This window comes from Astatotilapia calliptera, chromosome 3, assembly GCF_964374335.1.
Source record: "Astatotilapia calliptera chromosome 3, fAstCal68.1, whole genome shotgun sequence".
In the NCBI taxonomy this organism is placed as follows: Eukaryota; Metazoa; Chordata; class Actinopteri; order Cichliformes; family Cichlidae; genus Astatotilapia; species Astatotilapia calliptera.
Window position 1 is genome coordinate 28,549,535 of NC_137424.1, and position 25,192 is coordinate 28,574,726.

The window sequence follows — 25,192 nt, forward strand, 5'->3', positions numbered from 1 at the left end:
TCATGTCTGAAACAGGCTGTATAGTCACACAGATAAAAGACAGCAGTCATGTTTCTAATATTACAAATCAACCAGAAAGATTATAAAGATAAAAGCTGTGAGACCCCACTAGAGAAAGGATGGCTTGTTATCATTACATGAAGTGATTTAGAAATAATATGTAAGCTTTCAGGGCAGCACTCACAGCTTTTTAAAACTGATTACCTGATGGTGAGCACACACAGGTATATAAACATACAGGTGAACTCTAAGAGGTTATAAAGACGAGAGCTGTGCTGCTATTTTTACAGAACACAATTTATTCACATTTTTATATTTACAATCAGTTTTTATTTATATAAACAAAATAAACATTACAAAACTAGAACAAAACTATCTTATGTACAATATCAACAGTTTCTCCCCTATTTCCTCTTTTCTTCCACCCATCTTTGTCTCTCTGCCTCGTAGAAAGGAGACTCCTGAATCTCCTTCCAGGTGCTCTTGGCTCGTGAGCCAAAGCCAACCAGCTGATCATTCTCAGAGGCTTCTGCAGCAACACTCACTCTGCTGGTCTTGTAGTTCAGAAGAGTCTTTATCTCTGTAAAGCTGAGGGCATACTGTACAAATGAATGCAAGCTCTCCTTGCCATGCCCTTCTTCCACAGAGGTCCCTGCAGCCTCTTCCTTCTGGAGATCTTTGATCAGGTACATGGTGTACCCGACATCATTCCCCAGAAGCCACCGGAAAGATTTCCCTTTATGCTTTCCAAACTGCAGAATGTACTCTCCCTGCACTTCCTTCATGTCAGACTCATCCCCTCCTCTCTGATAGATGACAGTCAGAGCATTCCGATGTAAACATCCTCCCTCACAGGTGCAGACTTGTCCTGCAGTTTGGGGTCATTTTTAATCCGTCGAGCTTCTTTTGACGGGTCCTGGAGAAGGTATCCAAGTGGCCCCTTGCGGAACACCACAGAGATTTTCCCTGGATATGGTGCAACTTTCTTCTGCATCTTAACAAGCAGTGAAAAAATAAACAATTATATTAAACAAAATTGATTCCAAACACAAACAAAGACATTTCAGGTTATAATCTTGCTGCTGGGTTTACACAGCAGGATGCAGGAGAACAATAACGAGACACAATTTGAAAGAACATTGACAACATTTGGGATAAAAGTGTTTTTTACTCCAGGTATAACAAACTGTTCTGTCTGTAAATAAAAACCTTTCATGGTTGAATGATTATTGGCATATCTGCAAAATTTGTGGTAACTGCTTAGTAGTCATGGCACATAAGAATTGCTGGTAGATTAACAACATATATGTATTTAAGCTATCGTGTTTATTCATACACGAGTGGGCATTGCTCATGTTAGAGATATCAAAACAGATTTTCGCATTGATAAGGTGACTGACCATTACAACATGAAAGCAATACATTTTCTTTTAAAGCAGGTTCAGTCATTTAGCATGTCATCTCATAACAAGACACTTATTGGTTATTTAATTGTACCACATTATAGTAATGTCAGTGTCACAGCAGTCGGAAACCTACAAAGTTTATTTAATGGCAAAACACGTCAATGAAACGATTAGTTATGTCTATAACTTCTGTTCCCTGAAGGAGAGGAACGAGGTACAACACATAAGTATGGGATATCACGCCCTCGCGTGTCCTGGCTGAAGAAACCTTTATTCACGCCTTTACGGCAGATGACGTGTGATGACACGCGCAAGGCCCCGCCCGCACATATAGCCGCTGCCATCACCGTCATCCCTCAGTTCGATAGCCGCTCTTCACCGAGCCAACTGCTCAGTGGGGCCACCCTGTGTTGTACCTCGTTCCTCTCCTTCAGGGAACAGAAGTTATAGACATAACTAATCGTTCCCTTTCAGTCGATTCACTCGGTACAACACATAAGTATGGGACCTATATACACGCCCCGCAGAGCAGCCACCGAACCGGAACGGGACCACCACATCCTTAGTGAGTGGTAGACCCAGCAGAAAGGACAGCATGAGCCACCGAAGGGGCTGTAACGTCCAACCGATAAAACCGCACAAAAGTGTGCGGCGACGCCCAATTAGCCGCTGCACAAATATCAGCCACAGGCACCCCTCTAAAAAGAGCCCATGAGGTCGCCATCCCCCTGGTGGAATGAGCTCCCACCCCGTGGGGCAACGCAAAACCTCCGGTGCTGTATGCCAGCGAGATAGCTTCCACAATCCAGTGGGACAGCCTCTGTCTGGACAGAGCTCTACCTCTATTCGGATTAGCGAAGCAGACAAACAACTGGTCACACAAACGCACATCCCGAGTGCGCTCAATGTAGGTGCGTAGCGCACGCACCGGACAAAGAGAATGCACCCTCCTCTGCTCCTCAGATTCAAAAGGAGGGGAGCAAAAGCTCAGCAACTCAAACTCCATTGAACTATAAGATGCAGGCATGACCTTGGGAAGATAGGCGGCATTCGGACGCAATACGACCTTGCGGCCATCAGGAGAAAACTGTGTGCAGGCAGGATGCACAGACAGCGCATGAAGGTCCCCCACTCGCTTCGCCGAGGCCAAAGCGAGAAGTAATGCGGTCTTATACGAAAGAAGTTTCATATCTACCGACTCAACGGGTTCAAACGGAGGGCCACAAAGGGCCTCCAGCACCAAAGACAAGTCCCAAGCCGGGACACTGGACTTAAGCACGGGCCTCAGCCGGCGAACCCCTTTCAGAAAACGCACGGCGAGGGGATGCGCACCTGGTGTCACCCCGTCAAAACCGATATGACAAGCAGATATAGCCGCTAAATAAACCTTGATCGTTGAAAACGAAAGGCCTTTATCCAACAGCTCCTGCAGGAATGTCAAAACATCCACAATAGAGCACTGAAATGGGAGAGTGTGGCGGTCCTGGCACCATCGCTCGAAGGCTCGCCATTTGTAAGCGTACAAGCCTCTAGTAGACGAGGCCCTGGCGCTCTGAATCGTCGCTACCACACTAGGTGGCAGACCCTTAGCAACCAAGTTTAACCTCTCAGCAGGTAAGCATGAAGGTGCCACAGATCCGGGCGCGGATGAAACACTTCCCCCCCCGCCTGAGAGAGGAGATCCCTGCGGAGAGGAAGCTGCCAAGGACTTGCTGCAAGCAGGCTGATTATTTCTGCATACCACGACTTCGCGGGCCACCAAGGGGCCACCAGGATCAGAGAGAGGGAATGCCGACGCACCCTCTCCAGAATTGGAGATATCATTTCCACTGGGGGAAATGCATACAGGAGCACGTCTGGCCATTGGTGCGCTAGCGCGTCCAAGCCCAAGGGTGCATCGTGGTCGATTATGGAGAAGTACAGGGGGCAGTGAGCATTCACCCTGGAAGCAAAAAGATCTATTTGCGCCTCGCCAAATAGATCCCAAATCTGAGCCACTATTGAAGGGTGTAACCTCCATTCTCTCACCAGAGGACCCCCCCTGGAGAGAAGGTCCGGCCCCAGGTTCAGGTGGCCCGGGACATGGGTGGCTCTTAGAGTCAGAAAATGAACACTGCACCATAACAGCAGAGAGCGAGACAGCTGCAACAGGGGAAGAGAGCGTGTTCCTCCCTGCCTGTTTATATAAGACACCACTGTTGAATTGTCCGTCCTGACCAAGACATGCTGGCCCTGCAGGACTGGACGGAAACGCTTTAGAGCTAAGAACACTGCCAACAGCTCTAAGTGGTTGATGTGCAGCTGGCGCTGAGCCGCGGACCAGATCCCTCTCACTGACGCACCCTCGCACAGCGCTCCCCACCCACTTAGGGAAGCATCTGTGGACACCACCTTGCGAAACAACACCCTCCCAATCCGAGAGCCCTGGTGCAGTAGCCCGGGCTCCCTCCAAGGACGGAGAGCTAGCATGCAAGACGCAGTTACCGGCAGCCTCCTCCGGAGGTGACGCGAAGCACACAAACGGTGAGAGAGAGTCCAGCGTTGAAACGCTCTCATTTTCAACAGCCCAAGCGGCACTACGGCGATCATAGATGCCATCATGCCCAACAAGCGCAATATCGTCTGGAAACGCAGTCTGCGTCCCAGCTGAAATTGAGCGAGGCAGCGATGAAACGCGGCCACTCTGTGCTCTGACAACCGTGCGCGGCTGGAAAGAGAGCATATTTCCAGACCGAGAAAAGCGATCTGTTGACCTGGGATTAGCGAGCTCTTCTGAAAGTTCACAGAGAACCCCAGTGTCTGAATGTGTGACAGAACCCGCGACAGCTGCGTCTCCGCCTGTTCTCTGGAGCAAGCCACGAGAGCCCAGTCGTCCAGGTAGGCCAAGATGCGGATGCCCCTCTTCCTGAGGGGCGCTAGCGCTGCCTCGGCACATTTCGTAAAGGTGCGGGGAGCGAGCGACAGCCCGAACGGCAGCACTAGGTATTCGTAGGCTACGCCCTCGAACGCAAACCTCAGAAACTGCCTGTGTTTCGGGTGTATAGCGACATGAAAATAAGCATCTGTTAGATCGATTGTCGCAAACCAATCTCCCGGGCCGACTGCACTCAGGAGCTGTCTGAGTGTTAGCATCCTGAACCTGTACGTTCGCAGGTACGTGTTCAAGACTCGCAGGTCGAGGATGGGACGAAGCCCTCCCCCTTTCTTCGGAATGACAAAATAACGGCTGTACCAACCTTTGTCCGTCTCCGAAGCGGGGACCACCCGTATTGCTCTCTTCTGTAATAGCGCCTGTATTTCCTCTCTGAGTACCAAGGCTGCCTCGGGGTTGACAATCGTGTTCACGACTCTTTGGAAACGAGGCGGCTTGACCCGGAACTGCAACCGGTAACCCATGGCAACGGTTTGCAGCACCCACGGAGAGGGGGCGCAAGCGCGCCACTGAGGGAAGTGAGCAGCCAGCCGGCTGGCCTGCAGCACTGACGGCGGGGCGCCGTCGCCCCCCAGTGTGTCTGCAGGGGACTGCATCCCCTGCCTGACCTGGCTCATTTCGCCTGCAGGTTGAGCATTTGAGATTGTTTGAGAGTAAACAACACTCTTTATTGATTGCAACATGGGAACATGTACATTTATACATTTTGTTGGGTGCACCTTTTCCGGGGCATAACAATGAAAAACAGCGGGAACACTCGATGTGGTCGCTTGAACATTCAACACATCTGAACCGTGTGCAGGGGTTATGTGCTTGGGAGACCGCGATAGGGAAGTGCAGCGCCTTCTGGGGCTGACAACCTGAACAGAACTTAAGCGGCACCTCTTGTGCGGCAACAGAGGGGTAAGAGCAGCGTCTCCCTGCGTCTCCCGGCCTTTGCCCCAGGCCGACTGGCGTGGAGCTCGGGCCGGAGTACGTGCTCTCGCCGGCGGCCCTCCCACTCCAGCAGTGGGCGCCGGTCTCTTGCCAGCTGTCAGAGGAGCGGCGGGCCTGTGAGAGCTAGCAGTGGGCTTGGGCTGGCGTCTGGGGATGATGTCGCGCAGAGCTTCCGTCTGCTTCTTCCTCAGATCGAATCTAGCCTGAATGGCTTCAAGTGAATGTCCGAATAACCCAGCCGCAGACGCTGGTGCGTCCAGATACACAGCTCTGTCTCTATCAGGGACGTCGGAGAGGGTCAGCCACAGGTGCCTCTGCGCCACCACTGTCGAAGCCATCCCTCTGCCCAGGGAGAGCGCTGCACAGCGAGACGCACGGAGGATGTAATCCGTGGTGACTCTAACCTCGTTAAGAAGAGGTGACAGCGGGCTGTCCTCCGGAACCAGCGATCCAAGCTCCGCCAGGCACATTGCTTGGTACGTCTGGAGCATGGTGACGGAGCTCATGGCTCGAGCGGTGCCGGCCTGAGCCCGATAAATCTTCTCCAGCTGCGAGGCCGAGAATCTGCAGTGCTTGGACGGCAGAGTTGCGGGGCCACCGACACCATGGTTATGGGACGGGGCCAGATAAGCAGCCAGAGACGGCTCCATAGGGGGTGGGTTAGCTAAACCAGCTCCCTCGGCGCCGTCCAATTCCATGTACTGTCCATAGCCGGGCACAGTGACGCGGGTAGACAGAGGTTTGTCCCATGACGCTGTTAGCTCGCAGAGAAAGTCTGGGAACATGGGGAGGCAGTTTTTGGCCGTTGCGGGCTCCGGTGGAAGGAAAAAACCCGCAAACCGCGACGGCTTCCGAGCTGGTGGAGGAGAGGGCCAGTCCACCTGCAGCTTCTCAGCGGCACGGCGAAACAGGGAGAAAAGAGAGGTGTCATCGTGGCCGACCGGCGCAGCAGCGGCGGCATATTGGGTCGACAATGAGCTCTCCTGCTCATCCTCCGACAAACCATGGATGTCCAGGCCGATGTCCAGCACGTCATCGTCTTCCTGGGGAGCGCTGGCGGGCTTCAACCCAGGCTGAAGCCCGTCAGCGCTCCTGCATGGTTCCGGTCCGTCATCGGCTAACCCGTCAACGTATTCCATGTGGTCAGCCCAGCTAATCGCGGGGACATCGACCTGAAAATTTTCGTCTTCGGACTCGGACGAAGCCGGGGCTCCAGACTCGGAAAGAAGAGGGTCATGCCGTGCGACAGCCGAGCGTCCCAGCACTCTTTCCACAAACGTCACCTGTCTTTCCAGGGTCGAGCGTCGGAGCTGGCGACAAAACGCACAAGCTTCGGGCTCCGTCAACGCTCTCCTAGCGTGGACGATCCCCAGGCAGACAGGGCAGGCATCGTGCTGGTCGCTGTCGTGCAAAGAGAAACCACATCCCTGAGGACAGGGGCGAACAGAAGATTTCTGCTTTGCTCGCTTCGGTTTGGAGTCCATTCCCAAAACGCAAAGCGAAACGCTGCACAAGAAAAACTTGAAAATAGCGCTCCGCGGGCAGCCTACGCACCAGCTGGGCGGTGGAGGCTAACACCAACAGGGGCAGTTAAGCTAGGTTCAAGTTGGCAGACAACGGAGCTAACTAGCAGTAGCTAGCTAGCCCAACTCAGCAGAGGTGTTCTCAGCGAGGTGAAGAGCGTAAGAACTGAGGGATGACGGTGATGGCAGCGGCTATATGTGCGGGCGGGGCCTTGCGCGTGTCATCACACGTCATCTGCCGTAAAGGCGTGAATAAAGGTTTCTTCAGCCAGGACACGCGAGGGCGTGATATCCCATACTTATGTGTTGTACCGAGTGAATCGACTGAAAGGGAACACGCAATTTATTTAAGGATCACGTTCATTCATTTTTTACCGTGCCACTTTACAACAGCAGATGCAAACTCCTGAGCGATGGATGCTTCGTAAATGCAATCGCAACACGCCTATTACCTGTAATATACACCTGTAAATGTATTCTGTTGGTTTACTGTTATTTCAAACGACGTTTCTTACCTTTGATCAATGAATGAGGAGCGTTGGGATGTGTTGCGAGCGGTGAGTTACTTGTTTTCTCTCCCGAAACGTAAAAGAGGAGATTTTTTAAAAGTGCCGCCGCATCTCAAACTCCCAACAGCGCCGGAAGACCGTAGTGGCCAAAAATATATTACATCCGTAGTGGTTTAGCACTACCATAGAGAATGAATGGGAAACGGTTTAGGCCGTTTAGCTAAACAATCCCAGGCTCCCGCGCGGCGGCGGGACGAGACTTCTGTTGATCTTATTAAAGTGAGATTGGCTTTTCTGGATAATTATTATGTCATAATATTTTGGCTATAATATACAATATCAGAATCATGTGTGCCATGGGGATTTATCATTGGAAGAAGGCTGAGAGAACACTACTCTCCAACTTCACAAGCTCTTGCTGTGGGGTTAAATATTGTGGAAACCCGATGAATTTCTACAACTGCAAAGTCAAAGACGAAAAGACACAAAATTATAATATTACAGTTGTACTGAGTGTATAAAGCAAAGTCAGTCAGTTTGCAGTGGTTGGAAATCAAAAGTCCTCGCAGCTGTGCGCACGTTGAAATACAAAACAGATTTCAACCCTTAAAATGCAAATAATTTCTCCATATACCCCAGCTGGTAAAAGGTTGAATTTAGTAAAATGGTTTAATAGGAACTGTGTACATTTAACCCTGGAGGGTCATTAATGCATGCTGTTGTTTATTAGCCCAATTTTTGCTGATTCCTGGAGCACACTGACATTGGAGCAGCAGAAACAGAAATGACCTAACAGATCACATCTAAGTAAAGTTGGTTAACTTTGTGTTAACACAGGTCTGGCACAGAGGACTCTAGCAGTTCAACAGTTCTGGGTCTAATTAGTCGTACATGCCCTAAATGTTTAAGCTGGTGAAAAGTTTGCACTGAAGACCATTTCAGCACCCAAAATTGTCTACAATGGAGCTATACTGTTGTAGTAGCTGTACTATGTAGATAACACTGTGTTGCTGAAATGTGGCCTTCCCAGAAAAATGCACATTCAGGATGGAAGCATATGTTACTCCAATACTTGTATACGCCTTTCAGCACTGATGGTACATTTTCAGATGTACACGCTTCTGGTTCCTTGGCGCAAGGTTTTGAGCTGAGCAGTGACAACAAGCCAGATGGTCCTTCTGGTCTCCTCTGGAGGTTGTAGCATCCATGTTTTTAAAAAAGACATTTCAATTTGTCTGACCACAGGACAGTTTTACATTTCGCCTCAGTCCATTTTAAAGGAGCTTTGGTCCAAATGTAAACAACAGAATCATGTTTGTTTTTTAGTACCGCATGAGAGGCCCAATGATTGCCCTTCATCCCAGAGATTTTTCCAGATTCTTGGACTCTTCTAATAATGTTATGTATTATAGATAATGAAATCTTTACAATTTTATGATGAGGAATGTTATTCTGAAACTTTCCACAGTTTGCAGATGCACTTTTTTGTAGTTCAGTGAACCACCGCCAATCTTTACTTTTGAAAAACGCTGGTTCTCTAAGATGGTCTTTTTATATTTGTAGTACCATTTAATTTTACAGCATTTTACACCATTTACACCATTTAATTTTACAGCATTTACAGCTGTAAAATTCAGTATAGTATCACTTTAGTTAACAACCAGACTCTGCACTCACAGTCGATTAATACGTGTGTGTATGTTGAGTTCATTAGACCACTTGTGTCTCTTTGGCTTTATACATCATGCTATCTTATACAGTTATTGTTTGCACATTGGTAATTGTGGTTACATTCCTTTATCAGTGCATTAAATACGTGGTTTTAACACTGCATATCAATGCATATCAGATGCTTTAAGCCACATCATGATAAAGCATCTTAAACGTTCAATTTGTTGTGCAGGTGGCCCAATGTGTAGGCTTATTAGTTATATAGAATTAATGGCCTCTTGCAGTATTTTTTTTTTTAAAGTAAACAGATTTTCTGCTGTCCTTCTAACTTTGTAACCTCTGTTTTGTGGACACAGTGTGCATTTCTTTTCCCTATCACAGCTGTCTAGTCCTTGAGCTCTGGCAAAAACTATAAACAGTTAGCTCCATAAATATGTATAATCTTGGTTCTGTACATTAGCACAATATTAGCACAATATGTATTATAAATGAAACAACTCAAATGCAGTTGAAGTGCAGACTTTTGGCTTTAATTCAGTGGGTTTGAACAAACACATAAAAATGTGATGAACTAATGCTTTTTTAACCCAATCACTTCATTTCAGATGTAACTGGACAAATATATAACTAAAAATATTGACCGTATGTTGTCTGTTCAAAGCAAAACCTTCCAAATGATAGCACCACACATCAAATCAACTCCATTTCTTTTATCTGCTTAATTAATAATGACATAATGAAGGAATTGCCCACACCTGTCCATTGAATAGCCTTTTAGTTCCTTTAAAAAAAAAACAGTGGCCCCTGTTACAGAACTGAAAGGCCTAAACGCTTCATCCAGTTTGAATATGGATACCCTCAAATGAAAGCTTAGAGTCTGCACATTATGTCGGTGGAATACATGTATGTGTCAGTAAACAGGTTAAAAAAAAAAAAAACTTGTGTCAGTGTCTAAATATATATGGAGATGCAGTGTTCAGATAAACAATTCACTTGCCTTAAGGTGACTGTTGTTGTGATCTAGTGGTTTATAAATAAAAATGAATTGAATAAATATTATGTGTCTGTGTTTTATTATTATTAATGCAGTAAAAGTATATGATTAGACAAATGCAAATCAAAACATAATATGATTTGTTTTTTCAAAAGAAGGCAAGAACCTCAGCAAACACAGTAAACTCCCCCGTAATACACTTTCCCTCTCCTCCTATATGTCCTAAATCCAGAGCCACATCCTCCTCCACTCTGGACATCTAATCCCCATAAGCCTGCATAATGCCCTGGCCAGGGTGAGCGAGTAGAGGAAGTGAAGAAAGGCAAGTTCAAGTTTAATGACCTTGCAAGTGGATTACAGGTCGGCTAGGGTTCAAAAACGGCTCTGCGCGGCCTTGAGCGCAGCCTGAGGACCAAAATCAGCTGACACAGAAAAGAAAGGTTCACAAATCAGGACATATGTAAGTCAGGTTAAGGGCAGGGACATGTATGACCTCTGTACTGTGTACGTGAAGTTGCAGAGTGTTCCTCTGCCACTAGAGGGAAGCAGAGCCTCTCATTTTCTTCAGTCGTAGCTGAAGAAAGTGTGTTACTTGGCCTATGCTTCCTGGTGGGCTGATACAGCAATGACCTGACCTAAAGTATCACAGAGGTGGATTAAGATGCCTCTGGTCAGAGGATTAACTAAAAGCTGCGTTTCCATGCAGCATCTTTGCAGCTCCATGTCCTTCTGTTATTGTTGCAGCAATTGTTGTTGTGATGTCTGAGTGACTGGGTGTAAACACAATGCAGGTCAGCGATAGTGAGCAGTGTAACTGCTTCACAACCTTTTCAGCATTTGTGTAGATCGTGATTTGCTTTTTGCATTGTTTTAAACTCCCACTCAGGTTCAAAACAGGCCCACTCTGAAACCACTCACATGTTTGAAAATGTGTTTGTGAGCAGACAACAAGCTTGTCTACTTGTAAGTCTGTTGCACAAGAACCAAAACCGCAACTCTGACCACTCGCTTGAGATTTTGAACGTGTCCTCTTCCCCTGCTTGTACCTGGCAGAGGTACTTTTTCCGAGCATCGGTGATACTCTAATAAAGCTACACTCAGCAACGTGATTTAAAACCTTATACATGGAAAATGTCACCGATTGGTTCTGAGCTTCAGATGATTTTATCACATCAAAGCACTTCAAGCTCATAGACTTGCTGTCTAATGACATCAGGTGACACAGGAGAATCTTACATAATCACAATAGCACAAACCCACTCTAACATCTTGCATCTTGCAGAGGCATGGTAAATGGATTGATTCTTATATGGTGCTTTTCTACTCCCCCGGAGTACTCAAAGCGCTGTATACAACATGCCTCATTCACCTATTCACACCCACTCATACAACCACTTCCTTCTATACTTAAGTGCAATCTAAACATTCACACACATTCACACTCCGATGGACGGATTGAAAAGCAACTTGGGGTTAGTATCTTGCCCAAGGATACTTGGCATGCAGACTGGGAAAGCCAAGGATCGAACCACCAACCTTCCAGTCAGTAGCTGATCTGCTCTACCACCTAAGGCACAGCCACCCCAATAACCCCATCTGCCCTAATACAGATGCCATCATGTAAGAAGCGATCCTATACAAATGTCTGTGTGGAAAGTATGTTACGACTTGCTAAATTAAGTCGTAACAAGCACCTCTGTCTTAACTCTGTCATTTCCTGTCCCTTCCAACAACTCTCCATCCACTGCAGATATATTTCTAAAGGTCATGTTTCTCTGCACACATACGGAAATGTGAATCTGCCGTTGCCGTTCTTGTTTTTGGTTTTGATTTTTCTTACCCTATGTAAGAGCCTTGAGAAAATGCCCCAAGGTTTTCAGGAAATGCATTTCGGGAACTGAAATGTGCTTCAGTTAAAGCTCGATGATTATGTTATACTTGCCTGTACTTGCACAATTCGTTTTGAGAAGGTTTGGTAATCCCTAAATGTTTAGAATTCATGCAAAGAATGCATGTAAAGCCGAAACTGCACTGTAATTACATTTTGTTGTTTCCAATATTTGGGATTGTTAAACTGTTTCGTAACTTTTTGTTTGCTGTATAGACTCAGTTTTACAGTATAATGCTGTAAAATTTATAAAATGTTACTGCTACCACTCTTACATCCGATTTGGGGGGGGGGTTACACCAGCATTGTAAGCTGTTATTGTCCATTTTTGTCCTTTGTAACTCAAATTCAGCACAACATATTTGTATTTATGTGCTCTACAAGTTATGTTGAGCTTTACTGCTAAAAAAAACATCTCAAACATCTCAATAAAACATTTTGAAAAACATGTACCTGGATTTAATCACACATCTTCTTTATCCATAATTCATGGTTTCTGTAGCTCTGACAATGCCACTGCATGATAGGTTAATCAAGCAAATAGTAAACATGGGAAGTGGACATAGCTGTGGTTAGAGTGAAGCACAGCTATGTCCCTTTTGTTTTCTTACTTTTGTAAAATTGGGCCCCAACAATAAGACAAGTTTCTACAGGTAGGGCTCACGGAAGTATTTCATACAGCTGGTGTTTCAGACTGTGCCAACCTACAATTCCTACATGCACATTCCCTGTAAGGTCATATACTGCATTTGTGTGCATTTATTGGAGATATTTTCTGTAATTTGTTTAATTCTGTATGAAGTTATTATTATTATTATTATTATTATTATTATTATTATTATTATTATTATTATAGTTATTATAGTTATTAAATTATTACATGTGGTAATAATTGTGCCAGCTGAGATATAAACCTTGCTGTGCCATCATTTTGGTTTAACTTCACTGTCAATCCATTTTCACTGGTTGATGTTTGTTGCCACAAGATAATCCTGAATCATGTTTTAACCTTCTGTCATTGCATTTACTCTGGTTTGCAGCTGTCTGTGCTTCTGTGTGGCTGGACCTGAGTTATTATTATTACTACAGCTAATGTTTACTACTTCTGTTACACCATGTATTAGGTGTAAAAATCTTCTAAATGTTTGCAATTCCATATAAACAACGCTTTACAACCATGTTCAGGAAGATAAACCAATTTATTCATCTGTTACAAAACAAGTGGAATTTCAGCAGTGTTATGCAGCTGTTGGTGCTTTTGTCTCCACCCCAGGGTGTGGTCTCTACTTCTTCTTAGTTGGCACACCACGGAAGCAGCAGGTCAGAGCAGCTACCACCGCCATAAACTCCTCAAAGTCCACCACGCCATCTCCATCAAAATCAAGAGCTTTGACCAGGTCATCCACTGCTTTTTTGTCCTTTGCTCCCTGTGAAGACCAACAGAACACCAGTGCTGTAAGCTACAGTCTGCAAGCTGCCAAATAGGGCCTCACTTTTTAGTCAAATAAAAACAGTTAAAACTAAACAAAATGTTGTTGTTCAAGTTAAACAATCAGTCTGCAAATACCATTAGGCTGACACCTTTTGTTAAATTTTAAACATCACAACTTGTCGGAAACACTTTTAAAAACAACTAGAAGCATGCAGCTGCAGGATGATATGTCCTTACTGCTTTCATTTTGCAAGTTAACCACCAAAACCAATCACCAACACATGAATTTGTATATTTTGCAGCATATAGTAAAAACACAGGTATGCCCTCTGGGGTGTACATTACCGAGATCATTTCAGGCATTTCCTTTTCCAGCAACGTCTTGACTTCAGATTTGGACAGACTGTTCGGGTCGCCATCAGTTTTTGCATACTTTTCAAAGGTGTCGAGCATCATACACATGGACACCTGTAGCTGAGTCATGGTTCCTGGCTGATGGGTAGTTATTAAACAGGTAGAGAAAAAGAAATGGAAGGTCGACAGAGCAATACCTGTGCAGGCAGTGACGGAAAAGAGGAGATACGGTTCTTTTTATACCTTTAAAAATGGGCTTGGCCACATTGGGAAGACAAAACCTCTAAAGGTGTGGCAGTGTTTGCTGCACATATCAGGTTAAATACTCTGAGAACACAACCTCATTCTCCCAACGCCCAGTATGCAAATACTGAAAGGCCATATGCAGCTTTAGTCATTTGCTAGTGGACTTTGGTGAAAATTAAATGAATATTTAATTGTTGATAAACATTGTGCTTTGGATATGAGTTTAACTTTTCTACCACTGCATTTCCTGTGTTTGGCATTTGTCTGTGCTTCTGCATAGGGCTGGACTTAAGCCACTAAAACCCATACCATTTTTAACCCTGTGTTTAAAAAAAAAGTACACTGTGTAAATATCATTCTAGGTTATGCATTTTTATATTAAATCACAACTATGTGCAGGTAGATAAATCCCTTTATTCAGCTGTTACATAACAAGAGGCATTGCAGAGATAATAGGCAGTTGCTGCTGTTGTTCCCAGGGTGTGGTCACTACGCTCACTTCTTGCAAGGGCGGCCGTGGCAGACGCAGGTGATAGAAGCTACCAGCACCATGAACTCGTTGAAGTCGACCTCACCGTCTCCATTGAAGTCCAGCTCTTTGAACAACTTGTCCAGGTCTTCTTGATTCTGTGCTCCCTGTATAAATCAAAAGATTATGTCACTAGTGCTACATTTTCTAAACTGCCAAAAGTGTTGTTGTCAGTATCCTTTTTATTCAAATTGAGCCTTTTTCAAGATCACGTTGTTCCAGTTCGATGACAAACAACCCTGAGATGTATTTGATTGTCTTTACTTTTCAAAAAAATTGAAACACCGTATAAAAACATCAAAAAGCAAACAGCTGACTGTTTTACCAACCAAAACCGAGCATGCAAATTTTTTGTAATCATTCAGTGTCTTTATTGTACTTGAACTCCTACCATGAGTCAGGATGTTTTCTAACTTCATGATAAACTCTTGCATACAGTATATTTAGTTGATAAATATACTTAAATACATAATGTTATGTAAATTTAAGCCTATGTGGCTGATCCTCGCTGAGCAGATATCAGCACTGTACCCAGCGGTGACATGTACATGGCCCAGCACATGCGTGCAAGGAATGAACAGTACCTTGAGCAGTCCAGGCAGCTCGCTTTCCAGCAGAGCCTTGACCTCGGCTTTTGTTAGGCTGTCCGGCTTTCCATCCTTTCCTGCATATGTATCAAAGACCTTCATCATGCAAGCCACGGACGTCTCCAGCTGTGTCATGATTGCTGTCTGACAGGTGGTTATTCAGGTAGAGAGGAAAAATTGGAGGTGGACAGAGCAGTAGCTGTACAGGGAATGAAGGGTTAGAGAGGGGATTCTTTTTATACCTTTAAAAAAATAGGTTTGGCACCACTGATAAGACCAGCTTCTATTGCTGAGGTAGTGCTTCCTCAAATGTTTGACTCCAACTTAGTAAACACAACCTTGGACCTGCATCGCCCAATATTCGCGTCACCTGAAAGGCCATATGCAGCTTTGGTCATTTACTTGTTGACTTAAGGCGAGGCCGATCTATTAACAGAACAACAAAGGTAATAAATTCTATGATTTAAAGCAGTAACTAAGCGATTGATTTATTATACAAGCTGAGCTGCAAAGTCTGTTGTCGTTATCATCCAAAGACGATAATGAAACAAGTTTAAACCTGCTGTCAGTGCAGCATTTACTGTGGTTGGTGGCTGTCTGCGTGTCTATGTAGGGTCGGATTTAAACCACAATAGGAAAGTTACGAAAACTGAGTACACGCGGGCGGTAATCTGTTCTCTCTCATAAATGATGTTGTGGAAATTGTGCTCTCTTACAATATATATATCTATGCATGAAACATCAAAAGCATTTTTGTGGTCAGATAACATGTCACAACATGCCTCTTGCTTCATTATGTCAAACACAATGAGAAATAAAGTTCCTCATGCAGATTGGATGGCAAAGGAGGAATCAAAGATGATGGCGTTCAGTGGACCGAGTACCCGAGTCATACTTTCGAATTTCACTTTTTATTTTAAAAACAAAGCATGTGGATGTGGTGAAAGTGCAAGGGGGCAAGCTTGCAAGTAGAAGAAAGCTTCTGAGACTGTAAAAACCTGGCCATTCAGTAGCGGTTAACACGTTTTGGAGGGTACATCATGGCAAGCAGGCCAGGTCTAGTATCACACTGTAAGTTTGGTTTGTCCCTCTGTCAGTCTGAACCTGGCTGACTCAACAGGTCAAATATTTGCATTGCTTTTGTCCGTCTAGTACATGTTAATCACCGCTTTCTGAGATTATCACAAACCCAAATGTGTTAATGCAAAGTAATGTGACACTAAAACTGATCTGTCTTGTAGCTGTTGGTATCACTTTCTGAGGCAGAGTTGTTTTAAGGGTGTAAAAAACACTGCAATTTTAAGTTTACCTGAAAATTAAACCATTTTCTAAATATTTTCCAGTACAGCACATTTTGCAGCTTTGCCAAATGGTGTAGACTTTTCATATCACAGATTGTATATTGTCAGTACTCAGTGCTTCATGGTGAAAACTAAGCTTGGTCTCATGGCTTCTGTTTCTATTGTGTCACTGTTTTTTTCACTGTGGTGAAAGGTGATAAAACATCTTTACGTGGCTCTCCATTTATAGGTTCTTTCCTCTTGCTCTTTTCTCCTTTTATATGCGTCTGCCATCTAAAGCAGCCAAATCCCTCAGCCTTAACGTGATGATTAAATTATTTGTGCGCAGCTGTTTAAATTTGCACCCTGAAAACGCTTTTTATTGTCCACCATGCGTATCTCTGTGTGTGAAACAAAAACTTGACAAATATTTTAGGTATTAAACAACAAATCCTGCAAATACATTTGAGTATACTGAGTATATTTCACTATGACATGAAAGAGATGCTAAGAGATAATATCTTTCCTTTGCACAGCAGTTAGTTTTCCATGTATGGTAACCAAACTGATTTTGACTGTAAGCTGTAAAGCTCTGCTCTATTCATATGTGTTGTTGACAGGCAGTTTGACCTGGAGACATGCTAAACAATGCCAACTCTACAAACATGAAAGTGATTCTTGGAAATTCACCGTCGGGGGTTCCTATGAAAGGCGGTGCCTTGACTTTTGCTGTTTAAAAAGAAATTAGAGCGCCTTCCCTGGTTATTGTAAAATCATATATGATATTATAACATTGTCATTATTTTTATAGAAGCTGAAGATGAGCACAATATCTTGAAATAGGAGTAAAAACGAACAGTGGTATATACAATATATAACATAAAATATGTTCAATGTGTGATGTACACTGGCATTATGCCAAAGTCAACAGTGTGCGTATACACACGATGCGGTGTATTGGGTGGAGTACTGGATAAACAGGTGCAGAGAACTAAAGTCTTAAGGCTGCAAACCTAATGCATCAACACTTTAAACAACTTATTGTGATACACACAAACAAAACATAATCTTTCACTTCAAGGTGGCTGTAGCAGGAAGGTGGGTGGCTCCCCCTAGTCTCCATGCCAAATATCCTTGTGTTAGATATTAACCCTAAGTTTCTCTCCGGTGCGTCTATTGGAGTATCAATGTATGTAAATGTTAGTTAGTAAGAAGTTGTTACGGTCACTGGGGGGACTCAAACGCGGGACTCCTTGCTCAAAGGAAGAACGGAGGGTTTTATTTACAAACACCAGGTGAAATGTGTGACAGTGACTCAGTGCTATATACAAGCATGCGGGGATCAGGGCTCCAGGGAATCCACGGGGAAAAACAGGGGAACACTCTCACTCCTCCTCAGTCTCTCTTGGCGTCTCACCAGTCATTTACTCCTCTCTCACACCAGAAACTCAGTAGGGAACAAGGGCAGGTCCAGGGGTACAGGTCAACAGAGATGGGCAGTAACGCGTTACTTGTAACTTGTTACTTGTAATGCGTTACTGTAATCCGATTACTTTTTTCAAGTAACGAGTAAAGTAAGGGATTACTATTGCAAAAACGGTAATTAGATTACCATTACTTTCCCGTAGGAACGCTGCGTTACTGCGTTACTAAAACCGTGATTTTTTTGCGAGAATGTCTCATGACAGTGACGTAAGCGAGTGCGACGTTCGTGACAACAGCTGTGTGCAGATCAACAATGGATCACATATCGATTGTGGGAGAGAGTATGAGCGTGCAGCGTTTAAAGCGTGGAAGCACTGACCTTACTTTGAGTTTGATTCCATAAAAAGTGACAAAAACATTAGTGTCCGTTGTGCGTGGGAAGAAAACTTTTTACAGCGAAAAAAACCCCCCTAAACTTCCAAGCAAGCACCGAGTGCACAACGATGTAATGAGAAACTCACAGAGAAACTCGCGGATTCTTTAACTGACCGCTGCACACCTGCACCAGAGCACACCTCCGCCTACCCTGCTCCTGCTTTACAGGTGAAAATAGAGCAACAGGACCGCTAGTCTTTGATTTTATTTACTTTCTGCTGTGTTTTACTTGCATCTATTTGAAAGAGTGAGTGTAAACACAAAAAAATATTTTATTTTATGTGCTGGAATGTGCAGAAAATAGGTTTAAATATTAAACAAATTTCTTCCAGTCAGAGAATGTTGCATATAATTACATTTTTGCTTGATGCATAAAGTTAAAAGATTAAAACTAACAAAACAAGTTTTAAAAAGAGACTTTTTCCATTTGATTACATTCTGTATGATGAATTATGTAGAAAAAGTAGAATTGGGCTGAAAGATCTATCGCTTTATTACCTCTTCAGGTTGTAAATCGTGTTTTTAAAAAGTAACTAAGTAATTAATTACTTTTGAAAATAAGTAATCAGTAAAGTAACAGGATTACTTTTTTGGGGAAGTAATCAGTAATTAGTTACTGATTACTTTTTTCAAGTAACTTGACCAACACTGCAGGTCAAGCAACGATCCAGCGAAGAGCAGTCTCGCTTCTTCCCTTTAGTAGAGGCCAGTTAATGAGGCGGAGGTGTTGATCATCTCCCAGGTATGTAGACCAAAGGCAGGAGCCCACAATGAACTCCGCCCAGGCGACAGAGGGGGAGAGGGAGAAAGAGGGAGAGAGAGAACAAAGCAGAACTTCTCAGGCAGATCTGTCGGACCGTGACAGAAGTAAGTTGGCAAAAATCATAGAATTAAGTGCTTGGGGGAATCTGGCATGTTGTATTAAGTGCTTTGAGTACTCAAAAATTGCTATTTAAGAATCAGTCCATTTACAATGCATTGCTTCTGTTTATAGCACATGGAGCTGTGTATTGTATTTATCTTATCATGTACAGTCATATGACTCAGACAAGATTATTGCCTGAGTCATATGAACAAAAGACGGTTCTGGAATGCGGCACTCCCTAAAACAGGGAATGGTAACTGGAATATACCAACTACTGACACATTAGTGGGGGACCACCCTTATAAACCAAATATTTACTTCTAATATGATTACAGTTGTGTTCATAATCACTCATTGTGGACATAACTGCCATCGTTTCAGTTTTAATTATTGCTTTGAACTGTTCTTTTTCAAGTTTTCATAAGTTTGAATTTATTTTGGATTTTCTTTAAGTCACACGGGGTCAAAAGTATAGAAACACAAGGGGAGCTGAAAGTTCTAGTGTGTTTTAACTTGATAAGACCGAGGCGTATTAACTTCTTGTCACTAAACATGATTGAGTACGACTGGTAGTTTGTCATGCCAGCATTTTTTTATAGCACTTATCGGCTTGACCAATACTCAGAACAATAGGAAAGTCCAGGGAACTCAGTGAAGATCTAGGAAGGAATTGTGGATTTATGTAAATTGGGAAGGAGTCTTGGACTCATGTCTAAACAACTGCATAATCCAATATCATAATTTTAAGGAGCTGAAACACTTCTTTGCAAGCTTTGCAAGCTTTGCACGCTTTGCACGCTTTGAGGTGAAGGGACCAGAGGCAGCAGCAAAAACATCAGACAGCAGCAGCAATTTAAGGGATATGAGGTGAGGCGCACACTGAGGGCAGAGAACCCCATGAAGGCCGCTGGTCCAGATGGTGTGACGGGAAGGGTTCTAAAAGAATGCGCAGACCAGCTGGCTGGGGTCTTCACTAAGATCTTCAACACTTCACTCTCCCAGTCCTGCATCCCACCATGCCTAAAGTTGGCCACAATTGTCCCACTGCCAAAACGTACAGACAGCCTCAATGACTACCAACCTGTTGCTCTAACACCTGTTATAATGAAGTGCTTCGAGAAACTGGTCCGACGTCACATCATGTCCCGCCTGCCACCCACACTCGACCCGCTCCAGTTCGCATACAGAGATAACAGATCAACTGAAGATGCCCTTGGCACAATGCTCCACACTACCTTCTCTCACCTGGAACAACAGGGGCGTTACGCCGGGCTGCTCTTTGTTGCCTTAACACCAGCTCTCCACAAGGCTGTGTACTGAGTCCCCTGCTGTACACTCTGTACACATATGACTGTGTTAAACGTCTTCAAGCAACTTAAAGAAGTCCAGACGCTTTTCTTTGCAAGCTCCTTTGACTACGATGACCTGGATGACTGAGAACCTTCAGACAAGGTGCAATAATAACAGTGTGCAATACACATGCACTTATTGTTCATTTTATTACTAAGTGAAGTTACTGTGTTGTGTTGTGATGTGTCGTGTTGTGTTGTACGTAGTGCCGACGTGGGACAGTTTTCCAATTTCATTGTACTATTGTACTATGTGTGACTGTGCAATGACAATAAAGAGTTATCCTAAATGATTATATGTAAGGATGGGACAGTTTAGACCTGCTGTTGCACCAATTCCTTTTTAATTTCATTCAGGCCTTTCTAACCAATTTTAAAATGTTTCCGCCTTTCTTGTTTTTCTTTAATTGCTGGAATTTATAACAGAGTATGTTTTGAAAGATGACCAAGTAGCAAACCTCCAGATTAAGAAGGTAGATCACACTATAAGATACTGGAGGTGTGAAATTGTAAAGGGTGAGATTGGGCCTGTGGCTCTCTAACCTGACACATCTGAAGCTACAGCCACAGGAAATAACACTTGTTTCACTGTGAATAAAGCTTTTTTTTTTTCTTTTTGAAAACTTTTTCAGAGAACTTATTACAACTTATATATTTATAGCAGTGTTGTAGCACACTCTCACATACAGAGCTCTCATGGCGCGTGTGTTTGAAGTATGGGCAGTATGTGCTGCCCATACTTCAAACATAGGCTAGTTCGTTATCACACCTACGATGGGCTACTTTTGCCTTTGTAAACTATAAAAACTGTTAAGAGAGTGTCAAGGTTCAAAGAAACTGGAAATGAATTAACGACTGCACCATAGGTGATACTTCTCTGGGTGCACATCTACAGTAGGACGAGGTTGATTATAAGGTGCCGGTAAATCAGAATACAACGGCTAGTTTGTTAAATTATAACAGTAAATGGATTTCTATTTTATAGCACTAGTGACACACCACTAACCCTGAGAGCAAGTAGAGCTGACCAGTGTTGGTCAAGTTACTTGAAAAAAGTAATCAGTAACTAATTACTGAGTACCTCCCCCAAAAAGTAATCCTGTTACTTTACTGATTACTTATTTTCAAAAGTAATTAATTACTTAGTTACTTAGTTACTTTTTAAAAACACGATTTACAACCTGAATAGGTAATAAAGTGATAGATCTTTCAGCCCAATTCTACTTTTTCTGCATAATTCATCATACAAAATGTAATCAAATGGAAAAGTCTCTTTTTAAAACTTTAAACTTTAAATCTTTTAACTTTATGCATCAAGCAAAAACTTATTATTTATATATTGTACTTATATTATATTGTACCCCGCCTCTCGCCCTATGACAGCTGGGATAGGCTCCAGCGCCCCCAGCAACCCTGAAAAGGATAAGCGGAAGCGAATGGATGGATGGACTTATATTATACTTATTATATGCAACATTCTCTGACTGGACGAAACTTGTTTAACATTTAAACTTATTTTCTGCACATTCCAGCTCATAAAATAAAATAGTTTTTTGTGTTTACACTCACTCTTTCAAATAGATGCAAGTAAAACACAGCAGAAAGTAAATAAAATCAAAGACTAGCGGTCCTGTTGCTCTATTTTCACCTGTAAAGCAGGAGTGGCGTAGGCGGAGGTTTATCCTGGTGCAGGTGTGCCGCAGCGGTCAGTGGAAGAATCCGCAAGTTTCTCTGTGAGTTTCTCATTACGTCGTTGCGCACTCGGTGCTAGCTTGGAAGTTTAGGGATTTTTTTGCTGTAAAAAGAAGTTTTCTTCCCACGCACAACGGATGCTAATGTTTTTGTCACTTTTTATGGAATCAAACTCAAAGTAAGGTCAGTACTTCCACGCTTTAAACGCTGCACGCTGCACACTCTCTCCCGCACTCGATATATTATCCATTGTTGATCTGCACACAGCTGTTGTCACGAACGTCGCACTCGCTTACGTCACTGTCACGAGACATTCGCGCAAAAAACCACGGTTTTAGTAACACAGTGCTTACATGAAAGTAATGGTAATCTAATTACCGTTTTTGCAATAGTAATCCCTTACATTACTCGATACTTGAAAAAAGTTACAAGTTACAAGTAACAAGTAATGTGTTACTGCCCATCTCTGGTGCTGACACATATTTGTTTTTATTTTATGATGCAAAAAGGTTTACAGACAAAACATTTGAAGGGACTTGACACAAAAAGTCTGGTCTCCTACCACTTAATGTATGTGTTTAAACTTTTAAAACTATTGATATTAGTGTTTGGTTTCACAGGCAGAGTTAACAGCCTGGAGCAAGGTGCATCTGTTACTCATTATACTAAGGACTGAGGAAACACCCTTTTATCATCGGCATCGTCGTCGATTGGTGTAGTTTTGTGTTTCTTCTAACTAATCACATGAGAAAACATTTACTCAAAGTAGTAACAAAGTTACCAGTAAATGTTGTACAGCAGATAAGTAATGTTCTTAGTGTGTACAGTATTTGTGCAGACATCTGCACAAACCATTTATTCTTGTTTTATTATAGACGGACTTTAAAAAGGGGGTTAATCCAATGCTAGCTTGCTTTTTTATTTATTTATCCATAAAACATTTCATTCTGTTATCTCATACAGCTCAATTATACGGACAGGCCCTGTAGATCATTTGGTTAAACGCACCATTTGTGTGTTATGAGCCACCTGTGTGGGCTAATCCAATCGGAACCGTCCATGGGGGGTTATGTATTGGTATTGGACGGTATAAAGTATAAAGTTTACAGGGGAATAATATCCGCAGTGGTCATTGACTCATACCAACTCATGAGACAGCTGCAGGCCTATTCAGTTACTGGCTGTAACTGGCTGCTGGGTTTCCTGACAGGAAGAAAGCAGACAGCAAAGGTCTGCAGTAACACTTCTAGCACAATAACAAGTACAGGGACTCTCGAAGGATGTGGGTTGGGGCCCCTCCTCTTCACTCTGCTGACCCACGACTGCACACCATCACTCAACTTCAACCTTTTCATCAAGTTTGCAGATGATGCAACTGTGGTAGGTCACATCAGCCACAATGATAAAAACCTACTACAGGTGAGAGGTTAACCCTCTGGCAGAGTAGTGCAGCAACAACAACCTGTCCCTGAATGTGGAGAAAACTAAGGAGATCATCATAGACTTCAGGGGAATTCACACCTGCACACCCCACTAACCATCAGTGGTGCTGCTGTGGAGAGCGTAAGCAGTGCCAAGTTCCTGGGTGTGCACATCTCAGAAGATCTCTCCTGATCAAAAAACACAGCATCACTGGTCAGTAAAGCCCAACAGCGACTCTGCAAACTGAGGAGAGCAAGAGCCTCAACCCCCAGCTGCATCACTGTGTGGTATGGCTCCTGCACTGGGTCCTTCCGGAAAAGTTACAACGGCTAGTGAGAGCAGCAGAGAGGATTGTGGGTACCTCTCTTCCCTCTCTCCAGGACAGCTACTGCATCTGCCTAATCTGGAAAGCCCTCTGTATTACAGGTGACTGCACTCATCCGTCCAACAGCATCTTCAGTTTGCTGCCATCATGAAGGAAACTGAAGAGCCTCCGGGCTAGAACCAGCAGATATAGAGACAGCTCCGTCCGTCAGGCTGTCGGGATGCTGAATTCACTCCCTGCTGTCACACACATGAACCCCAGACCTGCATTCGCCTCGTTCCTCTGAAACCCCCAACCCCCAAACATATAAAACTCTGAACCACCACCATTGCCCTTTCACTGACTGCCCCACCCCCCACTTGCACACCCACGCGAACTTGCCCACAATCACTATGATTGAGTTGGACACTGCTGTTTATATAAGATAGTATTGTATTGTATGGTGTTTTACATAAGATTCCTGTTTTATTTTTCATCTTTTAATCTTTATATTGTTTGAGTCTACACTTAGGACCATGGGAGCAAATTCTTGTGTATGACTGTACATATGTTCTTTGACAATAGCTGACTTTGACTTCAGTTGTTAGAACATTTAGCAAATAAGCAGACATTCAGCCCAATGGCTAAAGACTTTGGGCAGACATTGGCTGTTCGTTCATCCAAGGATTAAAGCATAGGTGTAATTCTTAAATAGTTTGAATTAAACCTTGAAAGTCTGCACTTCAATTACACATCAAATGCTTCAGTGACAATCGTCATGCCGTCGTTGTCCCAAAGACGGAGCACTGCATGTAAGCATCTCGTGTTTTCTGCAATAGTATATGTTGCAGTTTGAGGTCTGTCAGTCTTTGCTCACCACCAAATGTTACTAGGACATTTGGCTCAGATGCTTAGGTAGGTCATCTAAAAACAGGAAACCCGCTGGTTTGATTTCCTTGGGCAAATTTAAATTGTTGTCAAATTGTTCTGAATGCTTGAATAAATGTGTGACTGTAGCTTGTACTGTGGGAGCACTGAGCCAGCAAGAACCAGGATGAGAAAAATGTTTATAGTTATAAACATCACGTATGTAAATGGGTTGCTAAGTCAACTTGGAGGTCAGTGTTCAGAGAAAAGGTATTTTAGGAGCTCGTCGCTAACTGGTCTGATTCTGCCTTCAATCATGGTGAAAACACTGAAACGTTGACCTTATAACATGAATACAGAGAAGATGTACTGAATGATGAGGACACATTTATAATATCAGAGACATGCATTTAATGTCTCAGATTTATTTGAGATGTACAAGTTTTGTATGGTTGATACGACAAACACACACATAGCAAACCTTCGCCCGTCACAGGCGTACTTTCCACTTCCTGTCACTGACCTACTATACAGTCACCCCTGAAC

General features: G+C 43.6%; 2 protein-coding genes and 1 long non-coding RNA gene across 5 annotated transcripts; all 3 read right to left on the minus strand.

Moving 5' to 3' along the window:
• Positions 1–281: 281 nt before the first annotated feature.
• On the minus strand, positions 282–7,439 carry LOC145426217 (uncharacterized). Its single transcript, XR_013906943.1, has 2 exons — positions 7,313–7,439; positions 282–994 (listed from the first exon to the last, which is right to left on the minus strand). It is a non-coding gene; the product is annotated as an uncharacterized LOC145426217 (long non-coding RNA).
• Positions 7,440–13,039: 5,600 nt separating this feature from the next.
• LOC113011775 (protein S100-P-like) lies at positions 13,040–13,967 on the minus strand. The gene is made up of 2 exons (XM_026151517.2): positions 13,637–13,967; positions 13,040–13,286 (listed from the first exon to the last, which is right to left on the minus strand). The coding sequence occupies exons 1-2, from the start codon at positions 13,772–13,774 to the stop codon at positions 13,143–13,145; spliced, it is 282 nt and encodes a 93-aa protein (XP_026007302.2). The 5' UTR covers positions 13,775–13,967; the 3' UTR covers positions 13,040–13,142.
• Positions 13,968–14,285: 318 nt separating this feature from the next.
• On the minus strand, positions 14,286–18,248 carry LOC113011785 (protein S100-G-like). 3 transcript variants are annotated; one of them, XM_080298318.1, is made up of 3 exons: positions 18,092–18,248; positions 15,005–15,206; positions 14,286–14,527 (listed from the first exon to the last, which is right to left on the minus strand). In XM_080298318.1, the coding sequence occupies exons 2-3, from the start codon at positions 15,140–15,142 to the stop codon at positions 14,387–14,389; spliced, it is 279 nt and encodes a 92-aa protein (XP_080154444.1). In that variant the 5' UTR covers positions 15,143–15,206; positions 18,092–18,248; the 3' UTR covers positions 14,286–14,386. The 3 variants fall into 3 exon arrangements, with proteins under 3 accessions (XP_080154444.1, XP_080154445.1, XP_026007315.1); XM_080298319.1 differs by having other exon boundaries at positions 18,097–18,217; XM_026151530.2 differs by lacking the exon at positions 18,092–18,248 and having other exon boundaries at positions 15,005–15,763.
• Positions 18,249–25,192: the final 6,944 nt, after the last annotated feature.